Raw genomic sequence first — 22807 nt, forward strand, 5'->3', positions numbered from 1 at the left:
CTGATGATCATGCTTGGACTCAACGGCCAAAGCAGACTGTTCAGCAGACCCACTGTGAGCTCGGATGGCGGGCCATAGCCTGTAGACTCCAGAGAACGGGCTACAGAGTATAGCGGTATGTATTGTACCATCAACTTCGTATCTTATCTTTATTTTATATGATTTTTCGCATTTCTGGAATAGTTTGTGCATGGTGTTACTCTCTCTGTAACCTGGTGTAATAAAAATCCGTTCGAGGTCACGTAGAGAGGTACAAAAGTTAGGCAATATGTGATAAAGGCGGGCTACTCCCTAGGCCTAATAGGCTAATAGGCTACATACATGACTTATTCTTTGCTTTATAGCCCCTTGGACTCCCTCTTTAAACCTCAACGCACCGGCGTCAAGACTAGCGCGGGAGACACGATCCTGGCCATACTGCTGGGACTGCTGGGTTTCAAGTTTATTTGTTAAGGGTTTCATTTTGGCTTTTGTCTCTTGAGGGGTTGTTTTCGACTTGCATGTGCTTCTTAGCGCTTGCTCCTCTGTCGGCTCAGATTCACCTCTCAGAGGCCCAGTCCGTTAGAACCTTCCATATCAAATGCGTAAATTATCCGTCTTACTGCTGAGGGGAATCGAGAGCTAATGGACTGGCTCTATGTTAGTGTTTTGCGAAAAGGAGAGAATATCGAATTGACTTGCTTCAGTCTCGGGCCGTGTTTAACCCCGCCATTGATTGACTATAGTTCCATCTGCTATTATTTGTTAACATTGTGAAGGTCCATCCTGAAGACATAAAAAACAATAAGGTAGCACGATAATTCTCGTTTGCCAGGCACCTCTTTTCTGTCGTCGACAACAATTCCGAACCTCCCCTCTTTTTAGCTCAGTCGATATGGAAGCATGTTAATGCTTCTGGACGGGGCAAAGTATATGATTTCATTAGTAATCACCTTGGGTGATTCATGCGAACCGAGTCTAATGTAGGAACAAATGCCATGTCACACCAGGGTATACTTTTCTAGTCTTAGTGCCGGAGATATCCACTCTCTTTCAAACTGCTGGACGTCTCTAGTAGTTGGTGCAAGGAACATGATAAGGTGGCAGACAGACAAACTGGCAGCACAAGTCGTTACTGGCTCTGCAACACCGTCTCCATGCAATCGTCCTGTACTTGGCACTCTCTCTAGGACCTTCGCAGGCTCCCAGTAGTGCTAGCCTCTTGCTTACCTGACAGCCAATGAGATGTCTCCTGAAAAGGAAAGTTGAGTTGGGAGTTGTAACTTGGTCCACCACTAAACCATTACAAACTCCGCGTACTGCTGATCCTGCGCTGTCCAAATCTGTAGTGTTTACTGAAAACTGAAAGTGGGACCTGGACCGTCGAGCATCTTAGGCGTCATCTGTCCTTCTGCCAGATCTGACTTTGATAGTATCATTGTGTACCATGGTACCTGGCCTTTTAGGTCGGAACGCGCTCCACGTTGGCAATTGTGCACTCTGCAATGCCAAATAAGGGGGGTCGACGATGAGGCTTTTTTCCTCACCTCCCTGGTGATCCATAATTCAATGTCGTAGTCAGCAGTCTCTAAGCATATCCTTTGCCCAGACATCCATGTAGGTATGACTGTACCACTGACTTCGTAGGTATGGAGTACTCCCTAAGGTACCAGCTCTCCACACATCATCATCAAACGATGCCTAGGCCAGGGCTTTGAGAGATCGCAACTAAGAAGCTTGGATGATCATCCCTCGAGTCGTAAGTTGTCATTAATAATAGAGTAAATCAAGACCCTCTTGACAGGCTTAAATCGAATCAGTTGCTATTCGCTTAAAGCAGTATCTTTTAATACTGCTGAGCTGTGCATAAAGTACCTTAGGTACCTACCTTACCTAGTGTTGTGGGCACCGGTAACTCTGGTACGGTATGGTAACAAATTGAAATGCCGAAGGACTAAGGCTAAGCCTCCAAGTATCGCACGTGATAAAATATCACGTGGTTATTTCAACAGCCACATTTACCGCTGCGCAGCCACCTTCTGCTGCCTCAGCCACAATTACGGATATCACTATCTACAGGGGGCAATTGACGGCGACAGTGAGGACAGTAGGTGAAAGGTAGGAAAACGCGCTGTCTCCGAGGCAGATTCCTGTTGACTTCGTGCTCAATCAACTCACTCTGCCCTGGTGGTATTCGATGGTGAGATCAGATCATGGAACTCTCTCATCTACGTCTATCCTTCTCCTAATCCCGGCCCCTCCAGACCTCCGCTTGTCGTTCCTCTTCACACAATCACAATGGACGACCTGAACGGACTAAGTTGGACATCCAACTCTTCAACGAACGCTCAGAAGCCCCCGCCTCTGGGTTCCGGATTCTCGTTTCCCACTGTGACGCGCAATAACGCTTCTGGCCGATCTACCCCCCTCTCTGCCGCTGGCCCCTCTCACCCACCGTCCAAGTCGGCGACCCCGGACAACGACAGCTTTGCGAATCTTGTATCCTTTGGTTCGTCAAATGCGAATAAGAAACTATCTCTCCTAGAGCAACAAAAGAAGCTGCAAGAAGAGCGCGCCAGAAAGGAAGCAGAGAATAGGTCCAAGTTTGAATCACAATACGGGGGGCAAAATGCTCAATTCTGGGATAATTTGGAGAACACCGGGAACAAGAATCCCTTTGCATCGAAGTCAAGCCCCGTACTGCAGCGATCTCCGTCCGCCGATGAGGATGATCTTCTTGCTGCTTTCGACGCCTCTGCGCCTGTAGATGCTTCGACGAACTTCCCGATCCCGAGCCCGAGCCCCTTGCCGCAGGTCGCGCAGAGCGCCTCTATCGCCGCGGCGCAGCTGCACCGGACCGGTGGAATGTCATTCAATGAGGTCGACGATGATCCGTTTGGCCTCAATCAGCTAAAGTCGAAGCCAACAGCAACCCCGCAGGCCGCTCAGACCGACGACGATGACTTCCTTGGCTTGCTGGGAAAGCCAGTTTCTGAGGTCTCTCGCCCCGCACGCGAGCCATCGCCGAAACCCTCATCCCCGGTCATCCATGACGAAGATGCGCCTTCCCCCAAGCCGTCCAATGGTGTTGATCGGGCGATTGCAGAGCTTGTAGACATGGGTTTTCCCGCAGACAAGGCCAGCCAGGCACTACGGGAAACGGCGTCTGGAACCGACGTCCAAGCTGCTGTGAGTCTGCTTCTGACGCAGGCACATGAAGAAGCTCGTCAGAAATCGAAAAATAGAGCACCAGCCATAGACCGTGATTTCGACCATCAGGAACGCAGCAGAGAGCGGAGCTCAAGACAAGATCATGACGTCCCTTCCTGGATGAGAGAAGAGCAGTCGAGAAGCCGTGCTAGCAATCGGTCCCCAGCATCGACAAGCAAAGATCCGTCACAAATTGCCGCTACCTTTGGTAACAATTTCTTGAAGACTGCGAATTCACTTTGGAAACAGGGGAGCAAAAAGGTTCAGAAGGTCGTTAATGAGCTCAATGCAGAGCATGATCAGTCCCAGCCGCGATGGCTGAAAGAAGCTTCGGCCCGTCAGGAGCCTTGGCCACAGCCAACTGACAGTGACTACCGGGCTACTACTGAAATCTCGCGCAGGGGGCCCGAAGTTCTAACAGATGAGGCTCGTCTCCTTGAACCTGGGGCTGCTCCCCGATCGTCTCGTAATCAATCTCGAGTCAGCGAAAGGCCCTCGTCGCGAACGCATAGCAATGGCTTACCGAGCCAACAGTCCCAAGCTGGAGAGGCGCGTACCCCGCAGCCTGCTTTGATGCAACAGCAGTTGAGAAACGAACTACTAAATCCCAAGTCTCGTGTGTCCAAAAACCTGGTTGAAGAGCAGACCGCACAAGCGTATGTTAGTCCTGCTAGAAGAAGACGGCCTGCTGCGCAACCATCTGCTCCTGAGGCCAATGTGGATTTATTCGATTCTTCTGCACAAACACCGCCAGCCAACCGTTCGCGGCCCGCTCCTCCCCCAGCACAATCCCCAAAGCCACCTGTACCATCAAAACCTCTTCCTGTTCGGCCCAAGGCTCCTGCGCGAGTCGTTCCGCAGCTGTCACAGGAAAGTCTTATGTCGACTCACCGGCATCGTGAGAAAGGTGCAGAGGCATACAAAAGAGGTGACTATGCCGCCGCTCACGATGCCTTTACCTCTGCCCTCACGATGCTACCTGATAAGCATCCCATCACCATCATCATCCGCAGTAACCGTGCGATGACAGCCTTGAAGGTCGGCGAGCCGAAAGTGGCCATCAATGATGCGGACGCCATCTTGGAGCTCATTGGCCCTTCGAAAGGAGAAGCCGAGACCATTGATCTCGGTAACGGTGAAACGGCAAAGCCAATGAAAGATTTCTATGGCAAAGCCTTGATGCGCAAGGCCGAAGCCTTGGAACAATTGGAACGCTGGGCCGATGCCGCTCAGGCATGGAGACAGGCGGTCGAGAACGGCCATGGTGGAAGTACTAGTATCCAAGGCCGGAACAGGTGCGAAAAAGCTGCTGGTATCAGCAAACCCGCACAGAAACCTTCCACGCCAGCGAAGCGACCGCCAGCACCTGCTCCGAAGAAGCCGTCGGCCTTGGACGACCTCCGAGCTGGCTCGCCGTCGACGGGCGGATCCTTCGAGGCTGTCAGCCGTTTGCGAGCTGCCAACCAGGCAGCCGAGCGTGCGGATGAGGAGAAATTTGCCCTTGGTGAGAGTGTCGATGCACGGCTAAACACCTGGAAGGGCGGGAAGCAGGACAACCTTCGCGCACTGCTCGCTAGCCTGGACACAGTTCTGTGGCCGGAAGCAGGCTGGAAGAAGGTCAACATGTCGGAGTTAATTCTGCCGAATAAAGTCAAGGTGCAGTACATGAAGGGGATTGCCAAAGTGCACCCTGACAAGGTATGTTATCTTTTGCGGCATTGGTGAAGAGACCACGGCTAAGACGAGCTAGATCCCCACCAACGCCACGACCGAGCAGCGCATGATCGCAGGGGCAGTTTTTGGTGTCCTGAACGAAGCCTGGGACAAGTTCAAGGCAGAGAACAACCTCTAAGGCATCACGCCATTCATCGTCAGGAAAAGTTTGAGATGCTTCAAGGATGCATGTTTTATGTCTGCTCCTACGATGCTCTGGTTCTGTCCATGTTTACATCACTCAATCACTTCAAGCCCATTTCCTCATTCATACCTATCTCGAATGCATTGGCATATTCTGGTTGACATTTTAAACTCTTGCGCTGCGCCCAGGGACACAACTTCTTACGCACTGATTCTCATTGTATATATACACTCGCGTATACATAAGGATCCCATGGTCACATGCTGGACGGAAATCCCCCCAGCTTTTATGGCATATATGAAGTCAGGATCTTGAGGTGCCCGATTATTCACATTGTATTTCAAGCGTCTAGATTATATCACAATAGCGACAATTCCGATCTATAATTGGGTTTCCTGGGGCTGCACAGGAATGTCTGCTGACTTTTGCACCTCTTCCTGCGCCTCCTTCTCCCTCGCTTCCTTTTTTAATTGCTTCTTGCCTTTCGGTTTTCCTGCGTCCGGTGAGCCCCCCGTCTTGTGAGCCGGCCAGGTCTGCCGACACCTTTGCTCGTCTTCCTCTGTCCATTCGCGGGGTAGAATAGCAAAGACGAGATACGATGTATGAGTTTTCAGGTCCGGTTCGGTGCGATGTACCAGCCGGCCAAGATTGTACGATGGGGTTGAGGATGGAACTGCGCTTGTGTCCGAATGCTGCGGTATGTCGTGCAGGAATTTCTCTTCAACTTCCGTCTTCTCTGACTTGGTTGCTGCTGGCTTGTCGGAGGCGGTACCTTCATCGTCGCTCTCTTGGAGGAGCGACTCGCGGAACCTTTTCGAGTGTTCCTCGACGGCGCGCATCTTTGCGACGGCTTCGTCCACGGACTTGGGGAAGACGGTTGCGCCCCGGACACCTTCACAATCTAATCCGCATCGTTCGCGTTTGACATCAATTCGGTGGTGGTTTACCTCAACCATTGATATTGAGAGCCAAGAATGCTCGCGGAGTGTGCTGATCGTCCGCTGCACTTGCTCGATACACGGGGAGAACGTGCATATATATACCGGCGACGAGGGATCGAGAGGCGACTCCGCTCCCGAAGGGGGCCGGCGAACGAGATGCTTGAGCGCAAGCCATGGCGCCGGCAGGTCGAGGAAGATCGCGTTGGCTTTGGGCGATCTTCCGGTTTTCGGGTCCCCGAGAAGAAATCCATCTTCGTAAACATCGCGATGCGTCACCTCGACCAGTCCATCCAGGCCATGGTCATGGATCTCTTCCCGGACTCGTTGTGCGCGCTGTGCGTGGAACTCGAAACTGCAGACCTTGCCTAGCCTTCTTTTCTTAGCTGCGGGTGCCGCGGAGGGATATCCGTTAAAGACTGCGCGGACGGACGCATGTGTGAACGAGCCGCTCCCAGCGCCGGCCTCGATAATTGTGCTTCCGGGGCGAACGCAGAGCCGATGCAGGATGTAGCTGTAGTCCGGTGTGTAGACAACCTGCGTCCGATGCGGGAGCGACGCGGTCCATAACTCCGGCGTAGGGTATAGAAGATGGAGGAACCCGCTGGCGGCCGCGCGGGGGGTGCCAGGAGAAGATTGCGCCTCCTCCTTGTTCGATGTCGGGGTGTCCAAATCATCCGCTTTGCGCTTCTTGGACGGCTGATTCTTGCGACCCCGGGACCCCGTGTCTACTACAGAGGCTACAATCTGCGACCCCCACGGTTGATCGATAAGCGTGCTATGTGGAAATGACCCGAAACGAGTGTTGGTTACTTTTCCCTCCTTGTAACCCTGATTTTCGTCGTCTTCTAGTTTGAGTATAGTCGGGATGGTCTGGTCTCTGCGGAGATGAAGTAAAGCAAGGTCGCCCAATTCGGACTGAAGGCGGTGGTTGAGGAATGGGGAGGCCATTGCGACTGCCTGCAATCGCAGAAGAGCGGCGAGGGTATGGAGGTCGTTGAGGAAAGAAGCTAGACCGATATATCTCTATCCTCGAGCAATCCGTCACTCATCTCTAAACTATAGTACTACAGCGGCGACAAGCTTTGGAGAATCTCCGATGGGGTCTAGACCAGAAACAGCCTACACGCAGGGCTTAGGGCTCAGGGCCAGATGTCAGGGCGAGCAACTGCTGGCCCCTGCAAGACTCTGATTGGCTGCATGACTTAGACCTATCCATTAGCATTTCAACCTCAGGCTCCCAGGCTTCCATGAGTCACCCAGTTAGGTACGGAGTAGTTAGTTAAAACATTATTGCTCAACCCCCTCCCCCTCGTTTTAAAGGTGGTCGTACCAAATTTCCATCTTTCTCTTCTTGCCTCTGTCCTTGATGCCCATATCCTTCTCTCGTATTTCACTCTTGGTCTCCTCTTTTGCATATCCCTCAAAGGCCCGGTTGTCGCTCCTTTTTCCCCTGTTGATTTTTTCTAGATCAATGGCCACTGCGCGCCAACAGCCGCCATGGCGGCAACCAACAGAGTATCCCGAGGCCAAATCTCGCTTACCACCTCTGAAGATTTGGAATTCGTTGACGCGGTCTAAGAATCCATTCATTCCTATTGACCCTGAAGGAAAGCAGGTGACCTGGTATGCTTGTGGGCCGACTGTCTATGATGATTCGCATCTGGGCCATGCCAGGAACTATGTCAGCACAGATATCATCCGGCGTATCATGCGCGACTACTTTCGTTTCGATGTGAAGTTTGTCATGAATATTACGGATGTTGATGACAAGGTGTGCAAGACTTTACTTGTACCATTGGTCAGTTAAGCAATTGTGCTGACGCAGTGGCATCTAGATCATCCTCCGAGCGCGCCAGCAGCATCTCTTCAACGAGTTCGTCTCCACCCACCCTACTGTCGACGCTGAAGTCCTGGACGTTGCGCGAAATGCATATACTGCCTATTTGAAGAAGAACCTTCCGTTACTGAACCCCGATCTGCCGCCGGCGCAGTATCCAGAGGAGGTGGAGAAGGTTTACGCGACTGTGTTGAATGGAGGACCCTTACCCGGTAATGAGAAAGCGGGTGATGACGAGGCAAAGGTTAAGATGCACATCAAGACGGTGGCGTCAGGTGCGAAGGTGATTACGCAGGCGGAAGGCCTCGACCAGGTTACTACCCCTAAGGGCTTCGCCGAGTCCTTCTACACAAATGCTCAGGACCTTCTCCTCCCATATCTGGATTCGCTCAAGGGGTCCTCGATCAATGCGGACGATCATTCCATTTTCACTAAGTTGACGAAGAAGTACGAGGAGCGGTTCATGAAGGATATGCGTGATCTCAACGTCCTTGACCCCGACGAATTGACTAGGGTCACCGAGTATGGTGCCGCGATTGCGGACTTTGTGGAGAAGATCGTTGAGAACAAGTTTGGCTACGTTACGGATGACGGTTCAGTATACTTTGATATTACTGCGTTTGAGAACGCCGGGCACCCCTATGCCCGGCTTGAGCCCTGGAGCCGGTCCGATAACAAGCTGCTCGCGGAGGGAGAAGGCGCATTGACCAAGAAGACAACCGAGAAGCGTTCAGCTTCCGACTTTGCACTTTGGAAGGCGTCGAAGCCTGGTGAGCCCAGCTGGACGAGCTCCTGGGGTCGGGGCAGGCCGGGCTGGCACATTGAATGCTCTGCGATGGCTTCGGCCACGCTTGGCAAGCAGATGGATATCCACTCCGGAGGTATTGATCTAGCTTTTCCCCATCATGACAATGAGCTGGCGCAGAGTGAGGCTTATTGGTCCCATGGCCACTGCCACACTGATCAGTGGGTGAACTATTTCTTGCATATGGGTCATCTGTCGATTCAAGGGTCAAAGATGTCGAAGTCGCTGAAGAATTTCACAACCATCCGAGAGGCACTAGAGAGGAAGGAGTGGACACCACGCAGTCTCAGAATCGTCTTCTTGCTCGGCGGTTGGAGGGACGGCGTTGAAATCACAGAGGAACTCGTCAGTGCGGGTAATTCTTGGGAGGACAAAGTCAACAATTTCTTCATCAAGATGAAGGATCCTGCGACTCTGTCAGGCCAGACGTCGAGGTCTGACACCACTCTTCCTGCCGCTCTGGAGGCTGCGAAGAAGGCCACTTTCGATCATCTTTGCGACTCCTTCAATACGCAGGGAGCGATGTGGACGATTTCAGAGCTGATCTCAAAGTACAACGGCGCCGACAAGTCTACACTCAATCCTAAGGATGTCGAGGATGTCGCGCGGTGGGTGACATCGATGGTCAATATCTTCGGTTTGAATGGCAGCGCAACTGCCGACAGCACGGAAATTGGCTGGTCGGGTATTGATGTGCCTGAAGAAGCCAAGCCTTTTCTGTATCCGCTCTCCAGCATGCGTGACTCGCTCCGCCAGGCTGCGCGAGCTAAGGAGGGAGTTACTGCGGAGGCTGTTGCGGAGATTGTGAACAAGGGAGAAGCGCCAGAGCAGGACCTGACTGAATCCGCAAGACCTTATGCTGAACTTCTTTCGAACTTCCGCACTAAGGTGTCCTCTATCCAGCAATCCGAGTCGCTTGGCAAGGAGATCCTGGCACTCTGCGATCGTGTACGCGACATCGACCTATTCGATCTTGGTATCTACCTTGAAGATCGGGAGAACCTTCCTGCCTTGGTCCGTCCTGTTACCCGAGAGCTGATCCAGGCTCGGGAGGAAAAGGCAGCGCGGGCGCGCCAGAAGCAGATTGAAAAGGAAAACAAGGAGAAGGAAGCTCTCAAGAAATTGGAGAAGGGCAAACTGAGCCACCTGGAGATGTTCCGGACCAACGAGTACAGCGCCTGGGATGAAGAGGGTCTCCCTACTCGCGATGCTGCGGGCGAGGAGATTACAAAGAGTCGGGCGAAGAAGCTTCGAAAGGACTGGGAGAGACAGAAGAAGCTACATGAGACTTGGCTGGCCAGTCAAATGGGCGCCAAATAGGGTGTCATAAAATAGTCTTTCGGATGTATCTATGCATTATAATGGCGTTCTTGGTTCGCCGTGTGGCAGACCCTTCCGTTTCATATCTATATCTACACTATCCCTGATGATCGTTTATAGCAATCAACCCCAGTCATTGAAATATTAGATCCTCCATAGCTTCGTACCATCGCTGAATGAAGCGGGCTATGCAGTTTATGCACCGCACAAAATCCCCGGATCACATGCTAAGAGCTCCGGTGATCCACTCAGTCACCAGACAGACAAACACCACGGGGTACAGAGTAGTACTAAGAACCACCATTATTATTCGATCATCTCATCAAAATAAAGACACTCCTGAAAGATCAAGATTAGCTGGTTCTGGGTCTACTCCACAACCCACGTCCGAAACCCCATCGGCCCATCTGGAGATACCTCCAAATTAGGGATCGCTGGCCGACAAACCGCAGGCCGACGACACCTTTCGACCTCGGCAACTCGCTCTCTCCACACTGAGAGGCCCGCGGTTACGCGGTTCGGTGGTCAGCACAACGGCCGATTTCTCAGCATAGCGAAGCGTGCAACTTATGTTAATAGCTGCTTCTTTCCTGTTTTTAGAGATTCTCGGAAGATTTTGGCATAGAAGAATTCAACCATTTTCGCATTCTAGAACTTGATAGTGGAGTGTCATTCTGTTAGCTCGTCTCCGCGACAAGATGCCTTTCAACACTGCGTTAACGAGGAAACTGGGCATCGCCGGTGAGTTGCATGGACTTGGGGGATATTGAGAGTGGCTCGAGGTTGCTGACGAATTCACAGTCCCTGTGGTACAGGGAGGTATGCAATGGGTTGGATACGCGGAGCTCGCTGCGGCGGTTAGCAACGCAGGTGGTCTGGGAATTGTACGTCTACGAGTCTCTCGACACAATCGATTCTGAAAGACAATCGCTGACTCAAGAAAGCTCACTGCTCTCACGCAACCCACCCCCGAAGACCTCCGCAAGGAGATTCGCCGATGCCGAACCATGACCAAGAAGCCTTTCGGCGTGAACCTGACCCTCCTCCCAGCCCTCGTGCCCCCAGACTACGCCGCCTACGCACAAGTGATCATCGACGAGGGCATCAAGATTGTTGAGACAGCCGGCAACAACCCCGGGCCCGTGATTACGCAGCTGAAGAAGGCCAACACGATCATCCTGCACAAGTGCACGACCATCCGCCACGCAAAGTCTGCCGTGAAGCTGGGCGTGGACTTCCTCTCCATCGACGGCTTCGAGTGCGCCGGCCACGTCGGAGAGCACGACATCACAAACTTCATTCTCCTCAGCCGGGCGCGCCAGGAGCTCAAAGTTCCCTTCATCGCCTCGGGTGGGTTCGCGGACGGACAGGGTCTTGCAGCGGCGCTGGCGCTCGGTGCGGAAGGTATCAACATGGGTACCCGGTTCATGTGCACTGTTGAGGCGCCCATCCATCAGAAGGTCAAGGAGGCCATTGTGGCGTCAGACGAGAACGACACCAACCTGGTTATGAGACGGTGGAAGAACACCACTCGTCTGTTCAAGAACAAGGTGTCGGGGGAGGCGCTGAAGATCGAGAAGGAGAGCAAGACGGGCGAGTTTGCCGAGATTGCGCCCTTCGTTAGCGGCAAGAGAGGCCGCGAGGTGTTCCTGAACGGCGACGTTGACTACGGAGTAAGTTCTTACTTACCCCCTTCCCGTTGACATCCCTTGTTTTTCGAGATTCCATAAACTAACATGGTTTAATTCGCAGGTATGGACCGCCGGTCAAGTTATTGGTCTGATTCACGACATCCCGACGTGCGCGGACCTCCTGCAGCGGATTGAGAGAGAGGCTGTCGAGGCTGTCGATCGGTCCAGGTCGTTGTACACGGCAACCGCAGGGCAAAGCAAGCTGTGAGGTTAGACTATCTAGTTTTGTTGCGATGTTTCGTACGCCAGCAATCCAGATTGAGATAGTTGGATCATGGATGTTTCTCATTGGTACTAGGAATGTAGATCCCCAATATAAGCGAGATGAACACTGCCAGTGACCGCGTCTTTGTTATTGATCCTGTCTAGCTAAAACTCTTCCTGCGGAATGTAAGGACTCTTGGCTATTTTGCTTGGATCTTCACATGTTTTTGAGAACGCACGGAGCTTATCCCTTGCCTCCCTTCCATAGCGGGGCGGACAATTGCCGGCATTTATCTAAGAAGTGAACGTGACTTTCGTAGAACGTGTAGGCAAAGAGCATGAGGCGCTATCTGAACTGTAAATGTGTCTTGCGACAGAGAATGATGTCAGGAGGAGTCGGGTAAAATGGAGTAGAAGTGATTTGGTGTGATCCCCAAAGCCAGCGTCATAGCCCTAACTTACCATGTAGCTATTAGAGCTCAACAAACCCATAAGATTACGATCATCCATATACTGATGTGAACGCTGCCTACTCCAGTAGGGCTCACTTACAGTCATGCAAAGAAAGCAATAGACCTCAAACATGTGTCTGGTCCTTACTTTGTGCTATACTACACGCCGAGCATAAACTCCCGTTGTTCGAGTGCTCAGCTATCACGTAGATGAAACCATGGGTTAGCTGAGATAATGTCTCAAGTCAGGAAGAAGGTTAATTTGTTTGTTGACATACTGGTCACCGGTGAGAGGCGACAAGATGCATCTATATATGTCGGTGGACGTAGCTGTAACTCGACTGCATCTGATTCAGTTTGCGTCAGTTCCAAAACTCAGAGTTTACCCTCAGAAAGTGTACTGGGAATTCATGAACGGCGGCCCATCGCAAGCATGGACTTGATATCGTCAGTGTTTCCCTGTATCCAGCGACGGAAGCCGCTCAAATTTCCAGCTCAAGAGCAAAATGGCGTGCAGCCGGAGAGTGAAGCGTCTCAGGCCTCTTCAGCAACGTCACGAACCGTGCCCAGCAAGTCCTCGGCGAGGATGTCGATTCGGATCGTTGAAGCCGTCGATTCGCAGACGACCATTTGCCCCGAGGAGCCTGTGAATGATCATGACGGGCTCCAGGAGAGCGAGAAACAAAGACCTTCTGTCTCATCTGTCGAGCATAAAGACGCAGACGCAGAGTCGGCGAAAGACGCCAACGTCAGAGTCATCCACATGGATCTCGGCGATACCCCGACAGCAACGCATGACCGTCACAGTCAAAAAGAACCACTGATTCCCGCCCTACCTCCCAAAGCTGCAAAGCTCCCGGAGGTCAAAAGCCGCATGATAGAGAACATCCCCGAGGAAAGCGACGATGACGAGGGCAATCCATCATCATTCGAAGGCCCCACCGAGAAATCATCTCAAGGAGACGCTAAACGCAACTCAACCTGGCGCCAGAGCTCCAGAAAGTCTCTGGTCGACATCATCAACCTCCTGCAATCAACCACAAGCAACAACATCAGCACCCTCCGCATCAACAGCCTGAAGTGGCCCTTACCACCCAAATCCCCCCACCGGCCCTCCACAGCTTTATCCTGCCGCTCTTCGTCTTCGCTGAGCTCGTCCGTAACAGCTACCGTCGAATTCGAGAAGCCGGCCCCCATCGTCAAGAAAGAGAGACGGATGGGAGCAGCGATCCTCCCCACGATCCGACTGGGGCCTCGGAGATGGAGCGTCGATGACGGGAGCATTGGCAACGACAGCAGCATCAACATCAAGGGGCCTCGGCCTCTTTTTTGCGAGTAACGGAGTTTGGAGTCTGGCTTTCTTGTTTGAATGGTGGTTTCGGTCTCTTTTGGCGGTTGTGGGGTCTGTGTTTCTATGATCGTTTGGAGGCCTGGTTGCGTGGTCTGTTATCTTGCCTGTGGATATTTGATTCTTCTTCGTCCTCTTCTTCTTCGTTTTGTTTCCATCTCTTTTCTATCTTGGGGTGATTGATATACATATCTTACAATAACTTAATCCTGTATACTTGCTGGCAAAGAAAGAGATTTTATTCAATGCGATATTCTTAATGTCAATCAAAGAATTCTGCTATTTGTCTCAATGCTGGTTGTAGCTGGCAAAGAGGGAGATTCCAGTCAATGCGGTATTCGTCTTACATCGTTAATCAGAGAGTTTTGAGTTTCAACTTGTTGCTGACTGCAAAGTCCATATAGTGACTAAAAATGACGATGGACAACAGAACCGGGTCAACTGTAGAAGTACATGGAGCTTCGAAGTAGTGACATTGGGTAAACCTCTGAGATGCGCGACTACAGGTCTGCAGGTAATCAAGTGATTTACATGGGAAGGTGACCAAGTGAGTTTCGAAGAGAACGCGTCACATATGGACGGAAAGATTGCGTGGTATGGCTGGTGACGGCTATGGCGCGCTTCTGGTGTGAGAGGAATGCTGGAATTTACATTTACATTCGCATTGGGAAATTACCATTGCCATTGACTGCAATGAATGTCAGGAGGAAAACAAGTTTATGAGGCAATTCTATGCATTAAATTATGTATGACAAAACCAGCATCGATAAATGCTGTTTGCCCACAGGCAGAAAGTATTGGGGAAAACAGTGCAATCTTCTTTCTCCGAGTGCCACAGCACGATTAATGATACACAATTCAGCAACAGGGACCCTATCTATCAAACAGAAGATTCCCGGGACCCTGCTCCCTACCCCGAGACGCCATATCGAATCTCCAGACGCTGGCTGAGAGCGCCAATAGCAGAAGCGACGAGTAGCTTACAGGATAGAACCGAGGGCAATGCAAGGAAGACCCAGGCCAATGAGGGAGCCGCTCTGATGGACGTCAGTGGAGACCTAGACATTTGTAGAAGAAGACTTACGGCATCGGAAGGAGAGTTCTGGCAGCAGGCAATATTCTGCTTGCACTGCTGGTTGACCAGGTCCTGGATGGGAATCGCAAGAATGGCGACTGGAATATGTTAGTATGGACGACTGGTCTTTGAAGGAGAAGCTTAGCGTACCCTGGAGATCCAGCTTGGAGCACTGGTCGAAGAGACCGAGACCCTCGGAGCCAGATCCACCGCCGATGAGGTTCTTGAGAGTACCAGCGAGGATACCCTCGTCGACGTCGGTGACATCACCGGCCCAGGTGGCCTTGTTGCAGCAAGAGAGCTGAGCCTGGTCACCACACTTCTCGGTAGCCTGCTTCACGGTCATGTTGTCAGGAACGGGGAAGCGGACGTTGGCGTTGCCCTTGTTGCCAACACCGTTTCCAGCAGCATTAACATCCTTCTGGGGAAGGGCGGCCACGGAGACGGCCAAAGCGAGGACAGCAGCGCTCAAAGAGAACTTCATTGTGACAGTGGAATTTGAAAGGAGTGGAGACTCGGAGTGATTGGTTTGGAAGAAAGGTGAGAAGATTGTACTTCAAAGGATAGGTTTGTCAACGAGAGTGATGGTTGATGGAGAGGAAAGAGAATGGTCAGAGGTGAAGTGCAGACATCTTTATATAGACTCAGGTGGAGGCAGCGGGCTCTCTGTTGATACTAGTTCTACCCGCCCTTGATTGAGCTCTCTGTCATTGTAGCTATCCAGCTTGAGTCCCTGAGTGGAATGTGGTATGCAAGGAAACCATCTTGATTTGTCCCTCAGGAGTCAGAACCGCATTATCGCAATCTCGCGGCCCTGGTTTGAAGCTCTCTGTCCCAGCGGTTGGTATGGATCTGCAAAACATTCGATTGATCTGAACCGACGAGTCAGCCTCCAGCATACCACGCCCTCGTGAGCCACGCCTCGTTCAGGGGACGGCCGTGCTTCGACTGAGACCGCATAGTCCGCGTCTTCTGTCTCATTCCCCTGGTTCTACTACGTCGATCATTCATGCAAGCGGTAAGCTCACCTGTGCCCGCTTGATCATTGGGTTGCATTACCTGCCACGGAGCTATCGCAGCGTTACCGCATTCAAAACAACTTTCGTCTTGAGTCTCCATATCACACGATTGGGGCCAATTCCTACGGCTTCAGCCATTCCATCAGTGGCGCATCCCGTATGACTCCACTCTCACTTGATACAGAGTGAGCACCTGCTGGCATAGCACGGGAAGGGCTAAGCCTTAAGTGATCAGGGATCGGAGTCTTCGAGGGCCAGTCGTTCGGTATGCAGGTGCCAATGGTTCCAACGTGCATGTTGCTGATTTAATTCAAGGTTGCAGAAACTTCGCAGCGCCTGCAAAGCCTTGTTGTTGGTCTGCAAGGGACTCTCCATCTCGTTCAAATCATCGGTAGTGTATGATCACCGCAAGGGTTACGACGTAGCTGACCCTGTCCCATGGCTCCAGCAGTCCAGCCTCATTCTATCTCGTCGTCATCAACAAGATTAAATTTCCGACTGTGCTCGAGCCGGTTTCTCTTGTGTTTCCTTTGATGAGAGCTCCAGCCAGGCTCATGCTGGAAAAGGAAAGCTGATTTCCTCCTTTGCTTTTGTTCCTGGCAACGAATGAGGCAAGGGGCTGCCAATCGGAACTATGCAGCATGTAGATGGGTGCTTTTCCAGATGTGGTAAGCCATCCTGTGTTCCCGAATGTAACTCGCTCCGTTCGCAGTTGCTCGTCGCTGAGTCGTGATGAAATCGACTTTGGTTCTCTTTCCGTTTTCACTCTAGCTCACATGTTGCTGTCGGGGTAACTCACCCTGCGCTCCACATTACTCAATTGAGGATCTTTCAAAATAAATAATAAAGAGCCTCGTGCTGGATGGATGATGAGCTGGTCGCATGGCCTGATCATGAGTTGTGGTCATGTAGAGCAGGCATCTCAATAGTGTAGCCGTACTCCAGTCGTCGAAGAGGTCAATAGAACGGTGTTCTCTCTAATGATGATTACCTTGACCGAAGACTATGCTTGATCATTGACATACAGTTTCTGCACACGCTGCTCTCTCTATACAATGTGTCATCCCGAGGTGCCAGTATACTTCGATATAGAGTAGATGCGTCCTTTGAACCTGCAGTTATTCCTTCAAGATCATGTTCGTGGGCATTCAATAAATATGTGTAACTAGTACCCAGGTCCAGGGACTACAGTGTCATCCTCGTCGTTGCCTTCTGCTGAAATGAATGGTGCGTGTTGGGACTGAGTCTGTGTAGGTTGAGATATATATTTCTATCTGCCACATCTGCCACATCTAGCCACATCCACCCACAAAACATCCCACAACATGTATGAACTTCCAGTTAGATTCTTTTGCATATTCAGCACTATGGAATACACATCTAGATGGTACAACAAATGTAATGGTACGTACTACATGAGCTACGATATGGTTATTCCTTAATGCTGTTCTGAGCTCCGTTGGTCTATACAGGGCCGAGAAATGACAATATGAGCTGTGCAGTGTCAAGTCGTCTCAATCCATTACTGCCTAGACTTGTCCTCAACTAGACTGGACCAGAAATATCCTACAAGTCAATGAGTCATATATCCCACTACAGAATGCTGTTATGGCAGAAACCCTTTTGTTTGACGACAGTACCACTCATCGTAGACCGTAGACCGGCGCAAACTACCACTCGGCGTCGCTAACATCTCAACGACCTCAGGATTTTTTATCTATGTGATAAACTCTTAGTATGATCCAATGACCTGTCCCAGTGTCTACAGTCGTGACTATCTAAGCGGTCACATTCCTGCCTCCTATTCTAATCGCTGACTATCCCTTGACGGAGACAGCTCAAATGAGACTGAGGTCTGGGCGAATAATCGTAACAGCTGTCTCAGAGCCTAGGCATTGCTAATGAGATTTACACTCAATGGAATGCTGAGGTTGAGTTTCAAATTGCTGACAGCCCGGCTGTGATGACACAAACAAACACAACGAGTTATTGGCAATCTTCCATGTTGTCGCCGTCACTATCCAGTCCATCATTGCGACCATAGGCCCTTCAGCATAGAAATGGTGTCCTATCTCTCAGCCATCGAGGTTACTGAAGATCAGCTTAAATCAAGCCCTCGGTATCAACCTAGACTACGCCGAAGCAGTCTTGCCATTGCTGTCTTGCCCTGCTCCTCGTTTGTGCTCGAGACTATTCCAGCAAGCAATCAGGCCTTGGATGGAGCTTTTCATCGGTCTCATGAAAGCGACCTAGCTTGCCACCTTTGACGCGTTGGCCTTGATTAAGCTAGCAGACTTCCGACGTCGAATGCGAAGTAGCCTCTATTTTTCATTCCTTCGGCGAGCAAATCAGGGGGAAAATAAATTGGATTTTCTGAATGATAAGAGGCAGTGGAAAGGAGAATAGCATTTATATATGCATTTCAACTGGTGAGAGCGTCGACCGTTGGTTCCAACACGAGTAGGTATATAGATAGAACAGAGGACTCGTGCCTTGACGCCTCGATGCCTTGATGCCTCAGGGTTCGAGAAGTAGATATATGATCTAGTCCTGATATGGTTAGCCTACGATGATGATTATTGGAGTTGATCGTCCGCTGCGAGTCTGCGGTAATGCTCAAGTAATTCTGCTACGCCTCTCCGCATCTTTGTTGACAAGCTTCTGGACGTACTTTCAGCTGTTCAAGCAGTGCTAACTCCAAAATGTCCGCGAACCCTCCGTCTAGTCGTCTTGACCGTTCCCCCAGCACAGAAAAAGGCGCCACGGACAGCTTATCCGAGCTGCCCGTGGACAACCAAGAAGAATCGAAGACTCGCTCGCAGGACACGCATGAGGAAAAGAAACCAACACAGAACAAGGACCAGGGAAATGACACATCACCAAGCAATACGACAGATGCCGAAGACAACACAACAGGCCCACATGATGAAGAGATTGCGAAAGAGGAGGACGCTTCTGCGCCACCATTACCAGACGAACCACTCCCACCCCCGCTACCCAACGAGGCTCCTCCCAGTGAGGACGATGGCTGGGAGCCCGTCTGGGATGCAACCGCTCAAGCGTACTACTTCTACAACCGCTTCACGGGCGTTTCGCAATGGGAGAACCCACGGGTGCCGGATGCAGCATCAGCATCAGCACCAGCACCGGTGCCTCTCGGCGATGCGGCGGAAGGTGTGAACGAGAAAGACCCCGTCGTAGGCGGCTACAACCCAGCGATCCATGGTGATTATGATCCCACCGCGCCCTACGCGCAGCAGCATGAGGAGAGCACCCTTGGAGGTGCTTCTGCGGCGGATCCTAGTGGCTCCTACGAGGCTCTTGGTGCGTTCAACAGGTTCACGGGCCGGTGGCAGCCTGCCTCCATAACTCCGGAGAACTACAACGATGAGAATAAATCGCGGCGGCAGATGAATGCGTTCTTTGATGTGGATGCGGCTGCCAATGCCCATGACGGGCGGAGTCTCCGGGCGGAGCGCAGTGCTAGGAAACTCACCAAGAAGGAATTGAAGATGTTCAAGGAGAAGAGAAGGGAGAAGAAAGAGGAGAAGCGGAGGGCGTGGCTACGCGATTGATGCGAGGAATGGTATTGTTGCTTTCGTACTACTGCTGCTGGATTTTTGAGATACCTTGAGATACCTTTTGATTCTGTGCATGGGGTTGGGGGCGTTTTGACAGATGTACTATATGGGATTGCATAGCATAGAAGCAGCGCGTTTTTTTCTCTTCAACAATGGCCTTCATGCCCACAAAATTCGTAGTCTTGCTAGTCTTGCACCAGTAGGTAGAGCCATTCAAAGATTCCCCACAACTGGTCACGTGTTCATGATATCGAAGTTTCTTTTCGCAATAGTCAACGAGTATACAGACGGGATATTGAGCAAACACGGAAGTATATAAACCTTTCAGATAAACGTCTTTGATCCTAAGGTAAGTGAATTCTCCATTTTGTCTGCGTGTGGTAGCCGGTCTGGGATATCAACTTTTGCGAGTGCGCCTTATCGATATATATTAAGCATCATGGAGGGGCATGACTATATTCTACAATTTGTACCTCTTCATGACAGAAGATGACCTCTGTTGATCAATCCCATGCTCTTTATCTCAGACTTTCAATTGTGATTCCACCCACCTATTGTTCCTACATGTTTCGCTGAAAAATTTTCTCATCCGGCTGCCATCCGTAGAACCGCTTCACGCATGGAAAAAAAAAAAGAAACTTTATGTCAATAACTAACCTAAGTCACAGATACCAAATAACTGCATTGGAGACTGCATCTGAAATCAGATAGAGCATACCCACATCCAGAAGCATTTTCTTCATAGAATCTCCAAACAAAAGAAAACACAGCGCAAGGATGTCCACATCCACATCCACCCCAGTCAAGCTCTCCTTCGAGGCAATCGACGACCTCATCTACGACGCCCGTGTAGGTGACCTGGACGCCCTCAAGGCGGACCTCGCTACCCAAAGCAAAGAGCACAACTGCCCCGAGGCATGGATCATCGCCTCCGCCATCGACGCAGAGCCCGAGGCTGAGGGCGGCTCGGGCTCCTGCCTGCTGCATTTTCCCGCGGCGAACGGCAACGCCGGTATGTTTGACCCAACCGGGCTTGACTCGACTTGACTTCTGGGTTGTGTAGATCCGGCTGACAGATGCAGAAATCTTAAACTATCTTCTGGCAACTCTAAGCGCGCAGTCTTCTGCGGCGCCGCTCTCGGCGGAGAAGATCGCGGCTGTGATTAACCATCGCAATCACTCGGGGAATACGCCGTTGCACTGGGCTGCGCTGAACACGCACCTGGAATGTGTCAAGGCGCTTGTTGAGGCGGGTGCGGATATCGCTATTAAGAATGATGCGGGGCTGGATGCGATTTTCCTGGCGGAGCGGACAGCTTGGTCGACTGAGGAGGAGGGTAAGGGGGCTGAGGGTTCTGGGGAGGCGTCTGCTGAGGAGGAAGGTGCTGGGGAGATGTCCAAGGGTCGGCAGGTTGTGGAGTGGTTGCTGAGCTCTGATAAGGCCGGTGACTTGGAGGGAGGTCTCAGTGTCAGTGCTGGTGTTGGTGCCGAGGGGTCGGCGTCGGCGTCAGGGTCTGGGTCTGGGGAGGCGATGGATGTGGATGAGAAGAAATGATTACGACTAATCTGCCCTGTTTGTTGCTTCCGGAGTAAATATCTCTTTTGTTACGAATACCATTAGACAAAAGTTCAGAGTTGACAGCTTAACGAGGATAAGTTCATTCGACGTATCTAGATCTAGTTCATATGTTCAGCGTCGCTTGGTCTATCTATAGTGATATGTAAACATGAAATGTATTGTTAGTCGCGTCGAGCCTTGGCTCGAACATGTTGAGAACTGCCTTCCCGGCTAGAGGCAGATACGCGCGAGGCTGGACTGGAGTAGGAACCTTCCATCTGGACGCCCTTCCCAGCCCTGATCTCCCGGACCTTCATATTGAGACCAACCCGGAATCGTCGGTCACGCCATTGAACAGTCACGCCCCCGTAGAAGGCCCAAATCCAGATGGGCAAAGCGAGCATCTCTCGGCCCAGCCATGCCGCAAACCAGTGGAGGAACGGCCGCCTCGTCCGTCGGTGTGTGGCAGGCTGTGCAAAGCAGGGCGTATCGTCGTTCAGCTCGACAGTCTTCGCAGAATGCAATTTGATGTACAATGTCCAGTCGACCAATACCCAGGCAGCGATGCTCAACAAGAAGATTGTGAAGAACGCCGTCCACGAGGTCATCTGGCCTGCGAACCCCAAGCCTTTGCGCTGCAGGAATTGAGCGAGAGATGTGGTGGCGCCCCATGCCCCGTAAAGAGAACATAGGATTGATTCTGTGCCTGGCTCAACCAAGGTCGCAAGAAGGACGGTGAACTTGCGCACGCGCAGCCACCGAACTCGACGTGCCATATAGCCCCGGACGCTCATGCTCGCCACAGGCTGGATGGCAAGGTCACCAAAGACCATGCCATGTTTGCCCCAGCTTTCGCCCAATTCCTTTTCTTCGCGTATCTGCTTTTTCCAAAGCAGATCGCCAATCAAGTGATCCTCACAGATATTGTCAGAGAAATAATCAATACCGGGACGGCGTGGCTGCGGGTCCGTCGGGGATGGTTGCGTCAAATAGTCCAGATGAGACCGGCGAAACATGTTGGATTTCCCAACAATGCACGGGGCGATGAGAACCGTGTTGATGGCAGTATACATCTTCGCATGCGAGGATGCCAGAAACAACTCCTCTAATCGACCGCCTCCAGTCGCAAGCCAGCCAACTTCTCGGTGTTGTTGCTCAATCATGGCAAAAGCGTCGCGCCTCTCGGAAGCAGAATCGCCTTGGGCGCACGCTTGAAGAAGGGCCTGCCGCTCCTCCCTCAAACCGCTAGTCCCCGTCACATCCACCGCAATCGGCAAGTGGTGTACGAACTTGTACTTCCTGCCCGGTGTGTCCCCAAGCCCACATAGTCTGTCCACCATCCGCCCACAAACCCCTCGTCCCACCCACACGTTGCTGTCCAGGATCCATACAATATCACCCTTGGCCTCTCGGTAGGCACGGCTCATGTTGCGAATCTTGGGATTGGGCCCCAGATGGTAGTTGGCTGCATTGTTAGGCTGCAGTAACGGATCCTCCTCTTCGATGTAGATGTGCGCGTCGGCGTGCGGAAAATCTGCCAGAAGTTTGTGCAGGATCGGGTAAGCGGGATCTGCTCGAGACGAGACGCAGAAGTAGACGGTCAGTTTGTCACGGGGATAGTCTTGATAGAAAGTTGCAGCCAGGCAGTCGTAGAGATATGGCTCAAGGCCTTTGACGGGCCGAATCGCGGTGATGTGAGGGGTGTTGGGCGACGAGGCTGCATGGGATTTCCGAGGTTTGCGTGAAAAGTGCATCCATCTGTCCACGTACGACACATTAGTTCAAGTCGCAAGAGGCAATTGAGAAACAAGTACATTTGAAAGTATCCCAGAAGACAGACGGCGAACACGGTCGTATACCAGATCAAGCACACCCAACCCACTGCAGTCGACCACGCGAGTTCGCCATGTCTGACGGCCGATCCGACAT

General features: G+C 51.7%; 9 protein-coding genes across 9 annotated transcripts; 6 read left to right on the forward strand and 3 right to left on the reverse strand.

Moving 5' to 3' along the window:
• Positions 1-2277: 2277 nt before the first annotated feature.
• Positions 2278-5041, forward strand: Aud_005933 (UBA/TS-N domain protein; the record flags this gene model as incomplete). The annotated part of the gene is made up of 2 exons (XM_043290842.1): positions 2278-4887; positions 4940-5041. The coding sequence occupies 2 exons, from the start codon at positions 2278-2280 to the stop codon at positions 5039-5041; spliced, it is 2712 nt and encodes a 903-aa protein (XP_043146777.1).
• A 386-nt stretch (positions 5042-5427) lies between these two features.
• Positions 5428-6936, reverse strand: trm61 (tRNA 1-methyladenosine methyltransferase subunit GCD14; the record flags this gene model as incomplete). Its single annotated transcript, XM_043290843.1, has 1 exon — positions 5428-6936. The coding sequence occupies one exon, from the start codon at positions 6934-6936 to the stop codon at positions 5428-5430; it is 1509 nt and encodes a 502-aa protein (XP_043146778.1).
• Positions 6937-7459: 523 nt separating this feature from the next.
• On the forward strand, positions 7460-9950 carry Aud_005935 (cysteine--tRNA ligase; the record flags this gene model as incomplete). Its single annotated transcript, XM_043290844.1, has 2 exons — positions 7460-7759; positions 7824-9950. 2 exons carry the CDS (start codon positions 7460-7462, stop codon positions 9948-9950), a joined length of 2427 nt encoding a protein of 808 aa, XP_043146779.1.
• A 698-nt stretch (positions 9951-10648) lies between these two features.
• Aud_005936 (NAD(P)H-dependent flavin oxidoreductase) lies at positions 10649-11849 on the forward strand (the record flags this gene model as incomplete). Its single annotated transcript, XM_043290845.1, has 4 exons — positions 10649-10691; positions 10752-10834; positions 10895-11623; positions 11703-11849. The coding sequence occupies 4 exons, from the start codon at positions 10649-10651 to the stop codon at positions 11847-11849; spliced, it is 1002 nt and encodes a 333-aa protein (XP_043146780.1).
• Positions 11850-12730: 881 nt separating this feature from the next.
• Positions 12731-13636, forward strand: Aud_005937 (uncharacterized protein; the record flags this gene model as incomplete). The annotated part of the gene is made up of 1 exon (XM_043290846.1): positions 12731-13636. One exon carries the CDS (start codon positions 12731-12733, stop codon positions 13634-13636), a length of 906 nt encoding a protein of 301 aa, XP_043146781.1.
• A 989-nt stretch (positions 13637-14625) lies between these two features.
• Positions 14626-15204, reverse strand: Aud_005938 (hydrophobin family protein; the record flags this gene model as incomplete). The annotated part of the gene is made up of 3 exons (XM_043290847.1): positions 14626-14682; positions 14730-14818; positions 14871-15204. The coding sequence occupies 3 exons, from the start codon at positions 15202-15204 to the stop codon at positions 14626-14628; spliced, it is 480 nt and encodes a 159-aa protein (XP_043146782.1).
• A 3237-nt stretch (positions 15205-18441) lies between these two features.
• Aud_005939 (WW domain-containing protein) lies at positions 18442-19314 on the forward strand (the record flags this gene model as incomplete). The annotated part of the gene is made up of 1 exon (XM_043290848.1): positions 18442-19314. The coding sequence occupies one exon, from the start codon at positions 18442-18444 to the stop codon at positions 19312-19314; it is 873 nt and encodes a 290-aa protein (XP_043146783.1).
• Positions 19315-20097: 783 nt separating this feature from the next.
• Aud_005940 (ankyrin repeat domain-containing protein) lies at positions 20098-20875 on the forward strand (the record flags this gene model as incomplete). Its single annotated transcript, XM_043290849.1, has 2 exons — positions 20098-20332; positions 20403-20875. 2 exons carry the CDS (start codon positions 20098-20100, stop codon positions 20873-20875), a joined length of 708 nt encoding a protein of 235 aa, XP_043146784.1.
• Positions 20876-21060: 185 nt separating this feature from the next.
• Positions 21061-22807, reverse strand: Aud_005941 (putative ceramide glucosyltransferase; the record flags this gene model as incomplete). The annotated part of the gene is made up of 2 exons (XM_043290850.1): positions 21061-22636; positions 22752-22807. The coding sequence occupies 2 exons, from the start codon at positions 22805-22807 to the stop codon at positions 21061-21063; spliced, it is 1632 nt and encodes a 543-aa protein (XP_043146785.1).

Source organism: Aspergillus udagawae (assembly GCF_001078395.1).
Source record: "Aspergillus udagawae IFM 46973 DNA, scaffold_4, whole genome shotgun sequence".
In the NCBI taxonomy this organism is placed as follows: Eukaryota; Fungi; Ascomycota; class Eurotiomycetes; order Eurotiales; family Aspergillaceae; genus Aspergillus; species Aspergillus udagawae.